Source organism: Apis florea, unplaced genomic scaffold, assembly GCF_048593485.1.
Source record: "Apis florea isolate Af1SG1 unplaced genomic scaffold, ASM4859348v1 contig_2350_pilon, whole genome shotgun sequence".
In the NCBI taxonomy this organism is placed as follows: Eukaryota; Metazoa; Arthropoda; class Insecta; order Hymenoptera; family Apidae; genus Apis; species Apis florea.
Window position 1 is genome coordinate 3,501,978 of NW_028256565.1, and position 16,103 is coordinate 3,518,080.

Consider the following 16,103-nt stretch of genomic DNA (forward strand, 5'->3'; position numbering starts at 1 on the left):
CGATATAAACGAACAATCTATTCTTCATGGAGCGCAACACAAAGCGAAGGACGTACGGAATTGGATGTCAACAACTTGGATGGAACTTTGTAATAAAGAGTAACGAGGTTTTGTGATTGAATCTGGATATTGAATAGTCTGGTGTCCCTTTGAGGAGAGATAGAAAAGGGAGGAGGATCGTATAAAATGTATAACGACACACAGCGGAACGTCGGGTTGAAAGTTTACGTTTGAATATCGTGGCAGAGAGCAAAGTGCGGACACGTTAGATTAAGCGAGAGACTCGAGGGGGTTGTGAATAGGCAGCTTCTAATCTCGATGCTCTGACTCGTGAGCAAAGTTCGAATTAATTAATTATCGTGGAACACGCGGCTCAAAAGCCGGTCACACGTCCCTGGATACATGTATGGGAACAACCGTGTTTTCGATTCGTAATTGCACGCTCAATCTCGCTTAAGATTGGGATAAGGTTGATAGAGTTTCGAAGAAGTTGAAATCAATCTCACGATTAATTCTACGATAGCGTTTCCAAATTGACGCTTTGAGACGTTGTATTAAATTTACCCAAGGGATCGTAAAAAATAATCAATTTTTCACTCGTAACATTTTCTAAAAAAAACTTTCCCTATGAAACTTCAATTATGCTCGATTTGAAATTAGTTTAACTCTTCAGAGACGATGCTGTTTGTGCACGCGATACTGACTCTGATATTATTCCCAACGGTCGAAACAAACATTTTCATCTTCGCTGTTGATCGACACGTTATCGAAAATGAAAAATGCGAATCGAAAAGCAATTAAATTTTATCAAAAAAAAAAAAAAAAAAAAAAAAAAAGATTGCGATAATATTGAAAATGGAATTTTACGTAAGAATATAATAAATGAATAAATCGTTTAATGGAACGAAAGTTTTGGAATTACTTGATTTATTTGAATCAAAGACCGACGGGGAGGAAATTGAACTAGAATTTTCTATAAGAGAATCGGTTTTGTTCTTGTCTGGATAAGCTAAGAAAGGATCTCTACAACTCTGTCTAAAGCCACGCGCTCTAGTTTCCCTTGTCTGAGGGCGCCACGTCTCTCGCATGACACCTGAACAAAAGATCTGGGATATATTGCGCGAAACTGCTTCTATTTATCCGACGACGCCACTCTGAGAAGAATGACCGAGTGATAAATGTCCCCAGCATAATCTGAATCGTATTTCTCACGACGATACACATTTCCCTCGATCCGATTCGAATTCGTTCAACTCGACTCAACGTTGAAAGATGAACGAAATTGTAACTTGTCGCGCCTCGGCGAACAAAGGATGATGCGAATTTTCTGATATGTATATATATATACCGCGATGTTTGATGTACCAAAAAATGTGAAACATTTGAGAGTAAGGAATTGTGCAATTTTTCGTGTATCCTCGAACAAAATCCGTTTCGAGATTTAATTTTGATATATTGCGATATTTGCTTTTTTCAAAAATGGTCAACAATTCGAAGGTTGAAAGAAGATACGAAGTTGTAACTTTTCGAGTGTGTTGTCGAGTCGAAATCTTGATGTATCGCCATGTTTTTGCTTTCTTCAAGAATGGTACAGAAATTAAGTAGTTTTCCATGTATTTTTCGAAGAATCTGTTTTCGAACAAGACAAAAAATTGTTGATACATTAGCATTTTGAAAAATTATTAAAAATTTTCAAAAGAGGATTTCGCACGTCATTAGTCGCAGCTAAATTTTTCAAAAAAAAAAAAGAAAAGAAAAACAGAGATACACTGTCCATTCGATAAAAGAACGAATCCATCACGTGTACGTTCGCGGGACGCGTTACATCAGAATTCAATCCGACAGCAACATTTATCGATGCTCCAAGATTTCTTTTCCTTTCTTTCCACTCCTTTCAACCATCGATTAATCGTACGATTAATCCTACACGCACGTTTCTCCAAGACAAAAATCCCCAAATAAACATGAACAAAACAATCCTAAAACTACGCCAGTATAAACTTTTACCAACTGTTTTCCAACTCGAATACAAAGCAAAAAAAGAACAGCTTAATTACGCCAAGTGCTCGAACGTTCACGCCCATCCATTTCCCCTAACGCTGACATCAACAGTTCCAGTCCCGAGACACGCGAGAACAGTTACAAAAAAAGATCTTCTCTCTCTCTCTCTCTCTATCTCTCCTCCTAAAAATTAAATAACGATCCGCACCATAAAGATAATTCGCCTCGCGCCAAGATCGTCCCGTGCCGTAATTGGCCGCGTGACGACATTTCTCCGGGCTAATTAAAGTCGACGGATCCGCGAAACGGGACACGTGACGAGGCCTGGCACCTCGCGGCCTGATTAAAGGTTAATAAGCAACACGCGACCGAAATTATAACAAGCTCGTTTGCTCGATAGGTCGTCACACGTTGGACGAGCTCGCGTAATGCCCTTTCCCCGCGTTAACGCGTCACGTTCGAATCGAAGGGAGGGGAGAAAGTGCGAGGAGAAGGAGAGACGGTTCTGATCGGGCGAGAAAGAGAGAGAGAGAGATGGGCGGAGGTGCACAAGTCCAGCACGTGGATGGATCGCGCGGGCTGTGCGGCGAAATACAACGTGCAGAGAGTAGGGGTTGCATGATTATCGACCCCTAGCTACCCCGGCTTTTGTAGCAGGGATGCAGCTGCCCCTTTCACCCCGCCCTAAAACGTTGGGTTTCTCGTCGGCGAACTTCAGCCTTCGAGCGGCTAGAGGAGTGGAGTGGTTCTCATGCGAGCTCTCTGTTCAACGACGCTGGTTAGAGAAAAGGGGGTGAAAAAGAGGGTAGGTGCGTTCAGGCAAATTCTTGTTGTTTATCCAGGGGCGAGGACGAAGATGATGACGGATTACGGATTACGGTCTGTTGGAAAGTGATACAGGGATGTGAAAATTTGATTAAATAATTAGACTGGTTTCTTTGGAATTATTTAATTTTCGATAAAGAAAATGTAAATTGTGGATGAATGATAAAATAATTCGAGAATCATATTATTTTGAATTAAAGAAGATAGGAATATGGATGTAAAGAGATAATAATTGGAAGGTTTATTATTTACTGAGAGCATAATTTTCGAAAGCGACCGGGGAAACTGTTAATAATTACTTATTAGGAGATACATTTAATTATACCGTGTATATCCAGTATTAAAGGAATGGGATTAACAATTACACAACTCCTCGTTATCATTGGTCCACGAGGATTGCGTAATTTGTTTGGAAAACAACGTGAACTTTCAACGAGGCGAACGATTAAACAGGTTCCACTAGACTAGAAATCAAAGCGATCGTTTTATGTAATTGGCTTCTAGTTACGTGCTTCCCTTCCCGTGAAACGGGGAGATTGAGAAACACTGAGATAATAAAATCGCGCCGATTCGGGTGAAACCAAGGTAGCCGACCTTGGCAATTGCAGCGTTACATCGATATTTTATTTTTGGACCCGCCACACCGAATATCGTTCAAGACAATAGCGAGCACAAACGATCGTTTCTCGCGTTTTTCTCTTGCCGCTGTGCCATGCTCATCCACGATCCTCGTCGAGCATTGTTCTTTTTGGATCCGTTAACTTTTTACTTGCAATAAATGATAAAAAGATTAAAAGAAACGGATATAAATTTGGTTTCTGAGTCAATAAAGTTTTGAACAAAGAGGCCTGGTTATGTATTCATTTGTTTTCTCGACATTTTTACTACTTGGAAAAATCATAAAATGAAGATAACACCTTTCTTCCCTTAACTTATAACAGACAAGTAGAAAATAACGCTTTGGATCGGCAATACGTTATTGCTAGTATATTTTTAAAAATTTAATTATATATAGACATTTTGCTATACATCACAAGCACTTCAACGTCGTTCTTCAAGGATTTTTAACCGTGCACAAGAAAACAACCCCTTACGATCCCTGGAGGACAAAAAGCGCATAACTGAATCGAATCAAGGACAGACATATCACGAAACGCTCCCCATTTTAACTCCCCTGACTTCAATTCTTTTTCTATATGTCTCATGAAATTCCGCATGCAAATAACATACGTTATTAATTATACATAGTCATGAAAATTTATCCATATTTCAACCTTTGAATTGCACGACACGTTGAGAAATTTTTCAGAAAAAATCGATCGATAAATGGCTGGCTCGCAATTTCTTAATAGCCGTACATTAGTAATTGTATATCGCCATAACAATTTGTCAATATTCCAGTCTTTGAATTGTCTGACGCATTGAAGAGAAATTTTTCAGAAAAAAATTGATCGACAAGTGGCTGGGTAAAGATTTATCGAATAGCTATACAAATAGCATACGTTAGTGATTGTACATCGCGATGAAAATTTGTCAATATTTCAATCTTTGAATAAGAGTGAAATTTTGTTCGTAAATTTTGTTTGTAGGGAAATTTTTCAGAAAAAATTGATAATTAAATGGTTGGCTCATTCATTGAAATAAAACGTAATTCCTTATGCAAATCGGTTACGATCGACTGTTCGAGATCATATCACCACGCCTGTGGAAAACGTCTGAAAATAGACGAGCGCGTGTGTAAACGTAGAACACCAAGGTCCGCCCGCTCGGATCTCGAGTTAGAATAACAATCGGTCTCGAATGAAACGCTGACTCACGGAACGCGTATCGAGTTATTAAGCGGCTAACCGATCGATAGACAGATGACACGCGACGAGCGGCGAAAGATTTTGCAAAACAAACCGGACAACCGGGCAGGTAGAACGCGTGATGAGTAAACGAGACGAAGCCGCAAAGGTCGCCGAGTCAGCGAGAAAACGTCTGGAAATCGGTAACGCGACCGCCACCGTTTGTAATCATATGTCTCGTCTGGATTCGCTACAGTGTGGTAAATATATATCGTGATATGCGTTTCACACGATACCCGACGTTGAAACGAACGACTGGTTTCTTTGAATCGACACGGTGGTGTTGCGTTGCGCGACATCACGAATCAAAGCGTAGCTTGCGGTTATAGCTGTCGCCGCCTCGATAAATATCGAGTCGTTTTAAATTTGCTTAACGATTTTCTTAATCGATGCGAATTATGGCGCGTTGACGCCAATCTCGATTATTTTTCGATGATTTCGATGTTTTGAAAGATTATTCTTTAATCATTAAATATTATTTAGGGAAGGAATTACGCGTAATTTGATAAAAGATGACTCGAATAATGACTCGATAGATGAGAAATATGAGAAAAGTTAAGGTTAAGGGATTCAATGGAGATTTAAATGGAAAAGACGAGAGTGATGAAATTCATCATGAATGCTTCCTGGTGGTGGACCCTCGCGAGAATCGATCGACCTTGATGCGAAAACCTTTAATACCGCGGAGCTCCACTCAACGTTTTTGCTGGTATATTCTTCATTCTTTATTAACGAAGAAAATACCTCGTGCTTTTGTACAAACTTATTGTTATTGTAACGACCTGTAATCTAAGATTTGCGAAAAGTGCCCGAGGAAATCTTGATCAACAGTTCTGTGTTGGGGTGTTAAATTATACGTTTGAAACAGGTAGCTTGCAATCATTCGTAGACTGTATAATATAATTTCGATAATATCGTAACGCGATATGAAAGATACGCGAATGCATTACAGTAAGTGACGTGTACATTCTCGCCACGTTTGACACTTAACCTTTTAGTTGCATGTGTATAGCTCGAAATAAATAAAAACAGCCACTTACCATAGTCCAGCGATTGTTGTTGCTGCGGTGCGTATTGCGACGTATTATTGGCCGGCGTGACTCTGAACCGCTCCATTTCCTTCTATTTCACCACCACGAAAAAAAAAAACACCAAAAGAGGAATACACAACTTTCTTTTCACACTGTTAAGTTGATCAATCCGCGTAACGTTTTATTCTCTTTGAACACGAGCCGCGCGATAAGTTAGCCGGGGATGTTGGTTAACGACGAAACACCCGCACTTTCGTTTACGACGATTAGCGAACGCGTTCTCCATTCGCCGGTGCGATATTACTGGCTTCTGCCGGCCGTGCTGTGACTGTGTACCACTGACAACACACCACAAGGGAACAGACAGACGGGCAGGCAGGAAAGCGAGCAACAGAGACGACGAAAGAAACCGTGAACGAGGGGAGGGAGAACGTAGCAACTGCGAATGATCGTGGAAAGGAAAGAAAGAGAAGTGACGGAAAACGAGAGTGGCGTTCGTTCGCGTTTTCCTATCGGTCGTCTTTATCGCACCAAAGTGTATGTCTGTATGTTATACACACAGCCGCGCCTCTCGTCTCGTGCCTCGCACGTTTCGACCAGCCGTTCGGTGCCGAATCCCAGCCGAGCGCGTGCTGTACACGATAACGCCGCGTATGATCGCGCTTCAACTCGCGAACAGAGGGGTATGTGTGTAAGGATATAGTATATCGATGTTGGTATAGGCCCACGCGTACGTAAGAGCACGCCTCCCTTTCTTTCTCTTTCTCTCTTTCTCTAATTCCGCGTGAATAACGAACGCGTTGCGTTTGAAATACCGTCTGCGCTCACTACGCTGACACAAGGCCTACTCGTGGCTTCGGCCTGATCGGTGTTTTATATATATATATATGTGTGTGTGTATACTCGCGCGTATGTGTACGCCAATACGCCAGGGGGCCCCTCGATACGATGCTTCTGCCGGCTCGAGCATGGGCGCCACGATGGGGGCACCCACGTGTGCGTGCATGCACACCGGCTTTCCCCAGGACCGTACCAATCGCGAAACTACCCTCAGTGGCCCGCCATTGGCTATCATCGAACCATGGTAGGAGGAACGCCACGTTACCAGGAGACTGAAAGGGTAAAGGAAATTGCCGCGTTAGTCTCATGTAATAGATAGAATTTTTTAGTGTTACAGTTCTCTTAGCTTTGTTGGTGGATTCGTGTAAAGTGTTATTTTGTTGAAGAATTGAAAAATACGTACTTAACATGGATGAAAGAAGAGAAGTTGAAGAAAAAATACTGTGAGAATAATGTGAATCGATACGTGTTGTAATAATTAGGTAATGATATAAATAATGTATAAATTTTCTATGAATGTATAAAAATGCAAGAAAATGCATGTGATTATATATATCTTGATTGTTTTAAAAATTTATATGGGGAAGAAAATTTATAACGGTGAAGGAAAATCGAATTTTATTCTATTCTATTATTTTCTCGGCTATATTCTAAAATTTTCTCCGACTAAATTACTTTAAGTGGTTACTTTTATCGGTAAATTAATGAAATTAAATTTAATTATAAATAATTTCAGACTTAAATTTTTTTAATTGAAATTGCGATATTTCAAACTTTAAACAAAATATACGCGATGATGAATCACAAAGTTATTGCCTCGAACAATGCACGAGTATGGCCACGTGTATGCGTGAATCCACACCGGCTTTTTTCAGGACCGTATCTTTGTCCTGATATGCCTCCCCCGCTAATTCCGCGTTTCAATAAAAAGAATCTTGGAAAAAGAAGTGAGTTTCAATTCTTGCGGTCATTGTTCTTTCGCGAACAAAGCAATCTCGTTTTTAGTGTCTATACAATTCAAAAATGTATCTACAAATGCAAATGGCTATGCAACTATGATTTCGAACCTCAGAAAAATCGAAAGGGACGTTAACTTGTGAGTATCGATTATCGCGAATCTCTTTAAGTGCGCTTCGAAGTGTTTAAACGTATAATTGCCAATTGGATTGTTATTTGACCGATAATGGATCTATTATCGAGCGTTAATATCGATCGATTATAGTGAAAGAAACGATCGTGATACATAAATTTTGCGGGCAGCTTGATTATTCAGAAGTACGCTTCTACGCGTCACGTGAATATATTTGTATGTACATTATGCATGTACACATGTGTGTCCCGTATTTCAGGGTTACAATGCTGTGTCGTGGCGATAACACATCTGTAACAGTATACGTACGAATTACTACATTTTCGTCCACGATGCGGTGAGTAATCGCAACTTCATCGGTTGCCTGTATCCTGTTCTAGGTGGCAGCAGGAAACGGAAACCTTTCTTTCGGGAAAATTCCACTATGCGTTGCATTTCGAATCCTTCCATCAAAGGATCAATGATATATGTATAGATAAGTTTAATCTGCAAATTGAATTATGAGAGAAAAGATAACTATTATTTTCAATATCAAATAAATATTGTTTGATTCATTATCATAAATTATAACTCAATGTTTATCCTAATTACTTCTTATCAAATGGAATTTAATTCTTTTTCTCGTCATATTACACATTAACATGTTATTTCTATTTAGTAATACTTAAAGCATAAATAGCGTAGGCGTTATTTATGATAAACGCCCCTCAAATGAATAATGTTAAAGATTGTGTCAATTTTAAAGATTGTGCATATCACATATGATTGAAAATTTAAAAAATTCGTTCGATTACCAACGTGAAATAAATTTTGGATTGAAAAAAAAATATCCAAGAAGCAATTCTTTTTGGTTACAATGTCCCGTTGCTTCTTTGTAATGATCAATACAAAAGAAGGAAAGCACCGTTAAAGATGCTTCGGAATTATGCTTTTATTTAAGTGTTCATTCTGTAAGTTTTTTTCCATACGAATCTCTCTTTATTTAACAAGGATATAATTTATCAATTTAAACTTATCATTGCGTAAAGAGCTCATCACAACTAATCAGATAAATAGATTTAGTCATCTAGGTCCCGATATCATACACTCGTAAGACATTTTATTTGTAAGAAAAATCACATTAACATTTGAAATGCATGGAAATTGTCAACAAAATATGTCACTTTATTGCAAAAGCTAAAGCTATAACTATAATTTGTAAAGTCCTTGAGTTTTATATATTTTCACGTTCCATTGATAATGCAAATCCATTGTCACGTTCGTTGCTTGTTCGGCTGACAATATATGTATGTATGTATGTATAACTATGTATGTGTATTATTGCCGACACGTTTTTAAAAGTGTAGTATATTTGAGTGCCATAGATAGTTTATTGATTTTTTTAGAATGCCTTAACTATTAATTGAATGATAAAATATCTATCTATAAATATCTCTTTCAAGCACCCTTTGCTTGAAAAATAGTGAAATATGTTAAATATTGAATAGTATCGATTCTGTATTAAAAAGATATAAAGTAAAGATATTAAAGTGATTTGGAAATCGGTGAAACATCGACAATTTTCCAGTCTTTGTGTACTTAAGGTCGACAAGCCTCGGTTCGGTGTGTTCCGATCGAACCCGAGAGATTCGAAGGGAGGCACAAACAGGAATTGGCTGGTCGATGCACCTTAGCGTTCAAGGCATAGTGGAACGCAAGGGAAGTCGGCACATCTGCGCTGTACGTGAATTTTTTTCGAAACCACTGAGAAAACACATTACTCTTTTTCTCCCTCTGTTGTGCCCAACGTTGCGCCGAAACAGCTGATCGTTTGCCCCTTTAATTGCATCGCGACTGGGTCGACGCTGTGGTAAGTTATTGAAAATTTCAATAAAAATTCGTCATTATATTTGCTCGTTTAGTGGGACAATATAGTACGGTAAAATGTATCTATGAATACGGTCGAGAGTTTCATTCCTCGGTGTACGGTAAGTGCTACTACTTCAAGTATCTTTTGTAGGTTAGGAAGCGCCTTTCGTCTTTAAAGCTCCATACACAATGTTCCCTTGAATCATCTGCGTGCATGTACAATGATAAGATACTATTCTATCTTATGAAAGACAATTTTAAATCTTTAAAATACATAACGTTGTTAATGTCCGTGTACTATTCAAGACGCCATTGTCCGACTTATGAAATTCAATTTACGATAAAACGTCTGAGTTTTCTCGTTACATTAGTTTACATTTACATTTATTTTCATTTGCAGAGAATTAACGAAATAAATTATGTTTTTAAATCCAATATTGTGTGCTTTATGTTTGTAATCATATACAATTGAAAATGCAATGGCGGGATTTGTAAGTAGAGTGATATTGTATATATATGCATATATATATATATATATATATATATATATTAAAATAGCAATATAATTTAAATGGAATCAAAATTAAGTACAATAGAATCCAAAATGAGTGTAAATTAATGTTAAATTAATATAAATTAATGATTAAAAGCTACAAATATTCAGAATATATACAATCTATGTTCAAAAATTCTAATAATAGTGTTATTGCATATGGCTGGATTTTTTGTAAATAATTCGTTTGTATAAAAGAAAAACATAGTACCTGTTTTGCATTGTAAGAAAAGCATCTTGAAAAATATATAAATTGATTTTTCGGTGTTTGAACACAAATAAATGTACATTCAAATGAATTTATAACGCGCGCTTCTTTGAACGACGCGACGCCATGACACTGCAGCTGGCGAATACAAACGGGCGGGGGAAACGAAAGACTTGCATCCTCCATAACGGCTTGGAGTTCTGTGACGTCTTCAATGGCTGCCGCTGTATTGTCTACATACGTAACGGAGCGCGGTACTCTCATCCACCGCGTTCCGTGGTGGTTTACGACGTAGTGTTTACTGTTTATCGTTAGAATACTCTATCAGGCTGTGGGCCGGCAAACCATGGGTTCGAAGAAACATAAAAAGCACAAGCGCGAAAGACACGAAGGTGAGAACCTGGGTTGTATTCGATGTATCTCGAACGTCTTATCGTTTTTGGTTACTTTTAATTGTTCCATAACATCATCTCGGCATCAAAGGTTATCGCGTTATTATATGTCGCGTTTTGAATAGCATATCGTCCTGTATATCGTATTTTCGAACAAAATACCGATCGCGCCACAAATTGAAAAGGCATTTCGACTGTCGTTTCGATGCGATATTTGTTTTTATGTTTGTTGATCGAATCACATTCGCGTTGACAGCTCGTTGCTATGTTATCAGGTGTTCTCGTTAAATAATATATTTCTGAGTTCTCACTTGATGCACTATACATTGAAGTAACGGGTGTCTTTGGTTACTCAAATACTCCGTTTATCCTCATTTTATTCTATTTAATGTTTTTGTATTCGTTTTTATTGCTCGATTTTCACATTATTGGATTATCTCACTATAATTCTTTAATATTGACATTTATGTCAATCACATGAGGATTCAAATGAAAAAATTATCCACAAAATATGAATATGCACAAAATATAGATTTTGAGAGATTTACAGAGTACAAGGACCTTAATGGTTGAAATTTTTAAAAATTTTCATTGGAATCCTTTTTGTACTCATAGTTTAATAATGCACAGGAATTTTGACTACGTTTTCACCACGGACAAACTGAGAGTGAGGTTGGAGTAGAAGTGAGGTGGATTCAAAAGTATAAACGAAGGTTCCACAGCAACAGGTGCGACGTGGAAGTAAGTGACGTGTAACAACGGACATGGACTGGTTGCACGACAGAACTAGCTGTGCTTCCAAAATTACTCAGATGTTCCAAACCCTTTTAGTTTTTTTTTTGTCTATTAAAATTAGTTGAAGTGCAACAAGATCTTTAATAAGTCAAATTTGCCACTGTTTTTATTCTAAAGACTTGCAGGGATTTATTAATATATAGATATAATTATATCTGTTGCACTTCAATCACTTAGTTCCCTGGCTGTTATTTATTATGGCATCAGAGGCCATATATGCTTTTGCTTTACCTCTTATGAGGTATTTATAATTTCAACAGTTGCTCCTTCCTTGATTATTCCTACAGATTCAGTCGATCAATACAACAATAATTATTTTATTGCATACTTCTATCAAGGTTTATTTAATTTAAATCAAGCTACTTCCATCTCGCTTCCAGTTTGTTGAATGTGAAAACAAGGTCACTGTCCTGTTATAAAATCATCTTTGTTATTATTATTATCAACTTCTCCCACTACCTTTCTATTGATATCCTGTAGATTTTTAATAATTTAAAATTATATTTATTTTTTTCATATAATCCTGCAAGATATAATGCAATATTTAGTATCATATATATACGTATATATATACACTTATGCTGTTATTCTGCACTTCTGTATGATTTTCTGCAAGACAATTTTGCATGCACTAGATTTTATTTATAGCTTAATGCTTTAATGTCTTCATACAATTAAGAAATATTAAAGGTTTTAATATATTATAAATATATTTTATTTTTTTCTTTTTAACAGAAGGACACTATACAACCACGGATAAACCCCCTACTTTAAAATTAATCTTAAAGATTGGGGGTAGTAGTGGAACACCTGAATACGGCAACGAATCTCCAAGCCAGACAATGTTGTCCCAACATTTGGGTGTCTACCAACAACAGTTGGGTCTCAATTGCTCTGTAACGCAAGAATCTGAATACGATAGATATATAGGGCATAAAAAGCTTAAAAAGAAAAAGAAAAAGAAGGATAAAAGGCACAAGCATCATCACAAAGATAAAAAAAGAAGAAGAGAAGAATCCAGTCAAGAATCAGTGGGAGATGCTGATGAAAGTTTAGTTGAAATTCCTAAAAAAATTCCTAATCATCAATTGTTACCTCCAAGACCACCATCTAGTGGAGAACACAGAGTTGGTATTACTAGCCATATTAGTTCTCTTTCTCCACATCGTGAACCTAGAACTTGTGTACTTAGGAAAATCGCCGAACGAACACCTCTTCAACGATTATTAGAACATCTTCTTAGGTCAATGGAGAAACGTGATCCTCAGCAATTTTTTGCTTGGCCAGTTACAGATAGTATTGCACCTGGATATTCTCAAATCATTACGAATCCTATGGATTTTAGTACTATAAAACAAAAAATAGATGATAACAGTTATCAAAACTTAAATGAATTCGTAGAAGATTTCAAATTAATGTGTGATAATGCCACTACGTACAATCATCCAGATACTATTTATTACAAGGCGGCAAAGAAATTATTACATGTTGGCCTAAAAATGGTTACACCCGATAAACTTCGTCAACTAAGACCTGTTTTAACATATATGCAAGACATATCGAAAGAAGAACTCGGATTCGAATTGGGTACAGAAGATCCTAATAATCCTGATGTTCCTGTAACGGAAGAACAAATTGAACGAGAACGGGAACAGGAGGAACGTAATGAAGAAGCTGAAGAACTTAGGAAAGAGAATCAGAGGAAAATAAGATTAGCAAATTTGGGTAAATTTGAAGCTATTCCGGATGACATGACGCCAGAAGAAATCTTGAAACAAGCCCGAGGAGCTGCGAAAACAGCGTCTGAAAAGTTAACGTTAAAAAGATTGAATTCTAAGATGGGTTTTCTTAGGCAAAAGAAAGACGGAACGACTAGCTTACAAATAATAGTACCGGGAGATGGAGTGATTCCAGGAACTAATCAAAGACCAGTGTCATTAGGGCAGCTTATAGGTAAATTAAATCATGGTACGGGAGCATTAGCAGGATTTCGTGAAGATAGGAGAAATATGTCGAAACCAGTAAAACCTTTATATTATGGTGCCTTTGGTTCTTATGCTCCAAGTTACGACTCCACATTTGCTAATCTCACGAAGGAAGAAACAGACTTGGTGTATCAAACATATGGTGATGAAACTGCTGTACAATATGCAGAGTCAATTTTAGATTTTGCTAAAGACTGTGATTATACGTTAACTATGGTGGACGATTTGTTGGATATTCTTACAGGAGGGGATCACAGAAAGACTAAGAAGTTCCTTGAGGAAAAACGAAGACTCAAAGAGGAAGAAGAGAAAATAAAACATTTATTAGAAAAACCAATGCAAGATGTAAATCGTAATATTCCATCTTTAGACAACATTAAAGTTGATATCGATCAATTAAAGACTCTATCAGAATTAGGAATTGATGTTAATTTCTTAGAAAATTTAGGTAATTATAAGAAATTTGAAAAAAAAATTAAAATACTTATAATACAAAATAATAAAATTTTATTCTAAATCTTATTTTATTTTACAGAGGAGGACTTAAAACTCAACGAAGAACGCGCAGCATTACAAAATCGGTTAGATGATACATCACAAATGTTAGGCCGTTTAAAACAAGTACAACATGAGCGACTTTCGGTTCCACCGCCAGCTCATTTGTCGAATGTTTCTAAACCATCAGAAACAGAAGTTGCAATAGCTGATAAAATTACGGATAATTTAACAGAAATAGCAAAAAAACTTCCTCCTTCAGCAATCGCTCCTGTGGATGGTTTGCGAAGAGCTATGGGTATAGCACCCCTTGGTGGACCAGAGCCTATGGAAGTGGAACCGATTACTCATAATCCAACAATCGTTGCGGAAAATAATTTATTAACGCAATCTAGCAATAATCAAGTTCCGTCGAATTTATTATCGGCTCCTTCACCAATTCAAAGCACTAATTTGCTCAGTCCAACCAGTCAACAAAATCAATCGATTAATATCGTGAATACGAATCAGTCACCTATGCAGATACAAATCGGCATGACACATAGTCAAACGCCTCCATCTTTATTAACTACTTCAGAAACGTCTGCAGTTCCAGATCTAGAATCGGAACTTCGAGAATTTTTGGAAAGCGATCCTACATTAGGACATTCACCACTTCATGATGATAAAACATTGGAGGATATTTTATCCGAATCTTAATGTGTACGATTTTCGAGATATGATATATGATATAATATACCTCCTACAGGTTGTACATTTTATTACATATAGACACTAATATTAATTATTACGTTTAACGACAAGCGTGCGGTTAATAAATAAGTTCGTATCATGTAACATGATGTCATTCAATTAATACCGCTTTATTTTATAGATATATATTATTTATGAAGTTTGCGTAACAACTTATATTAGATAAATATTTGTAATATTTTGATGAAATGTTTGTATTGTAAAATATTGTTTAAAATAATGAAAAAAATATTTTAATATTTTATAGAAGATAGATTTTAATGAAGAATTTGAAGAAATGAAAAAATGAAATTTATTTAAATTTACTTTTTTTATTCCTAAAAAAATTATATTCATAAGAAATAATAACTAATTATTGATAAAGTGTTACGCAAACGAAAAAATCCGTGTAAGAGCAATTTCTTTATATAAAAATAAATTCAATCTTTTCTTTATTAAATTACTTTACAAATGCTAAAATAACAAAATGTCATTACTATTTTAAAAATGAGAAAATATGACAAAAATTGTAAATATTCATAAAATGTATTTTTAAAAATGATTCGTGCATTTTATTTTATACCATATTAATATTAAAAAAAATATGTGACTATTAAAAATTAAAAATTTAAACTTTCAAAAATATTGTTTTCGTATCTTTTATAAATAATTGTAGTAAAAAATTCAATGAAAAAATTGTACGATATTTATATATAACAGTATCAATTATATCATATAATTTTTTATATAATATAATTGATTAAAATTAGAAAAAACTAATTTCAAATTATTTTTTAGAGACTTATCTTTAATTTGAACTTTCAGAAATTTAGAAGAAATTTAGCCCAGAAGTTGAGAAATTTGAATTTTTTGATTTTACTAGTTGATGGTTAATTACATCTACTGTCGTTAGATGGTGTTTCGATCTCCATAAATATAATATTTAAAAATATATTGAGAATACAAAATTGACAATCAAATTCATAAATATTTACATGTAAATAAAAAATTAAAATGTATACGATTATAAATATATTATAATTTATCAAGCTAGAAAATCTTACTAACATTTATTTTCGCGATTTTGTAGAAAAAACCGCAACGCTTTAACCAATAGGAAAATTGCTTGACGAACCGGTGAATATGATTCTAACCAATAGAAAAACTGTTTAAAAAAACCGGTGTATATGTGTTTAGCCAATAGGAAATGGAATATTACTTTGTATACCGGTACATATGATGATCATTTTATTGTTGAAAATCATAGACGGTGCAAGACGTGTCTCATCCCGTTCGAGATGTTTGATCTCAATTATAAATCTCCATTTTTCTTGGTACGATTTTTTTACAATCTCGTTTATATAATATATATTTAGTTATTAGATATTGTTATTAGACAATAATTTATTAGACAATGGAATTAAACGTTAATTTCTTTTTTTCGTCATTATTATATAATAA

At 35.8% G+C, this 16,103-nt stretch overlaps 4 protein-coding genes and 1 long non-coding RNA gene across 11 annotated transcripts in view; 2 read left to right on the forward strand and 3 right to left on the reverse strand.

The window, feature by feature from the left end:
- The window catches only part of kcc (solute carrier family 12 member kcc), a 122,679-nt gene extending 116,128 nt beyond the window's left edge, over positions 1–6,551 (reverse strand). For all 3 annotated transcript variants that reach the window (XM_012490337.3, XM_012490336.3, XM_003696607.4), the window contains exon 1: positions 5,714–6,551. In XM_012490337.3, coding sequence (XP_012345791.1) covers positions 5,714–5,789 — 76 coding nt within the window. In that variant the 5' untranslated portion in view covers positions 5,790–6,551. The remainder of the gene's footprint in view (positions 1–5,713) is intronic.
- Positions 5,860–6,779, reverse strand: LOC147658112 (uncharacterized). The gene is given in 4 exon segments (XM_086904970.1): positions 5,860–6,009; positions 6,011–6,213; positions 6,302–6,336; positions 6,566–6,779. Coding segments are annotated over 4 exon segments (576 nt in total). The 3' UTR covers positions 5,860–5,885.
- Positions 6,780–8,589: 1,810 nt separating this feature from the next.
- On the reverse strand, positions 8,590–10,649 carry LOC147658113 (uncharacterized). The gene is made up of 2 exons (XR_015291094.1): positions 10,247–10,649; positions 8,590–9,688 (listed from the first exon to the last, which is right to left on the reverse strand). It is a non-coding gene; the product is annotated as an uncharacterized LOC147658113 (long non-coding RNA).
- Positions 8,901–15,204, forward strand: Brd7-9 (Bromodomain containing 7/9). 3 transcript variants are annotated; one of them, XM_086904604.1, is made up of 4 exons: positions 10,462–10,635; positions 11,266–11,376; positions 12,166–13,863; positions 13,951–15,204. In XM_086904604.1, exons 3-4 carry the CDS (start codon positions 12,273–12,275, stop codon positions 14,607–14,609), a joined length of 2,250 nt encoding a protein of 749 aa, XP_086760730.1. In that variant the 5' UTR covers positions 10,462–10,635; positions 11,266–11,376; positions 12,166–12,272; the 3' UTR covers positions 14,610–15,204. The 3 variants fall into 3 exon arrangements, with proteins under 3 accessions (XP_086760731.1, XP_086760729.1, XP_086760730.1); XM_086904605.1 differs by lacking the exons at positions 10,462–10,635; positions 11,266–11,376 and adding an exon at positions 8,901–9,483; XM_086904603.1 differs by lacking the exon at positions 11,266–11,376 and having other exon boundaries at positions 10,433–10,635.
- Positions 15,205–15,417: 213 nt separating this feature from the next.
- Positions 15,418–16,103, forward strand: part of LOC147658114 (uncharacterized) — a 130,619-nt gene continuing 129,933 nt past the window's right edge. For 2 of the 3 annotated variants that reach the window (XM_086904611.1, XM_086904613.1), the window contains exon 1: positions 15,418–15,976. The gene's annotated coding sequence lies outside the window, so the exon portion shown is untranslated. The remainder of the gene's footprint in view (positions 15,977–16,103) is intronic. The other variant, XM_086904612.1, reaches the window with a different exon arrangement.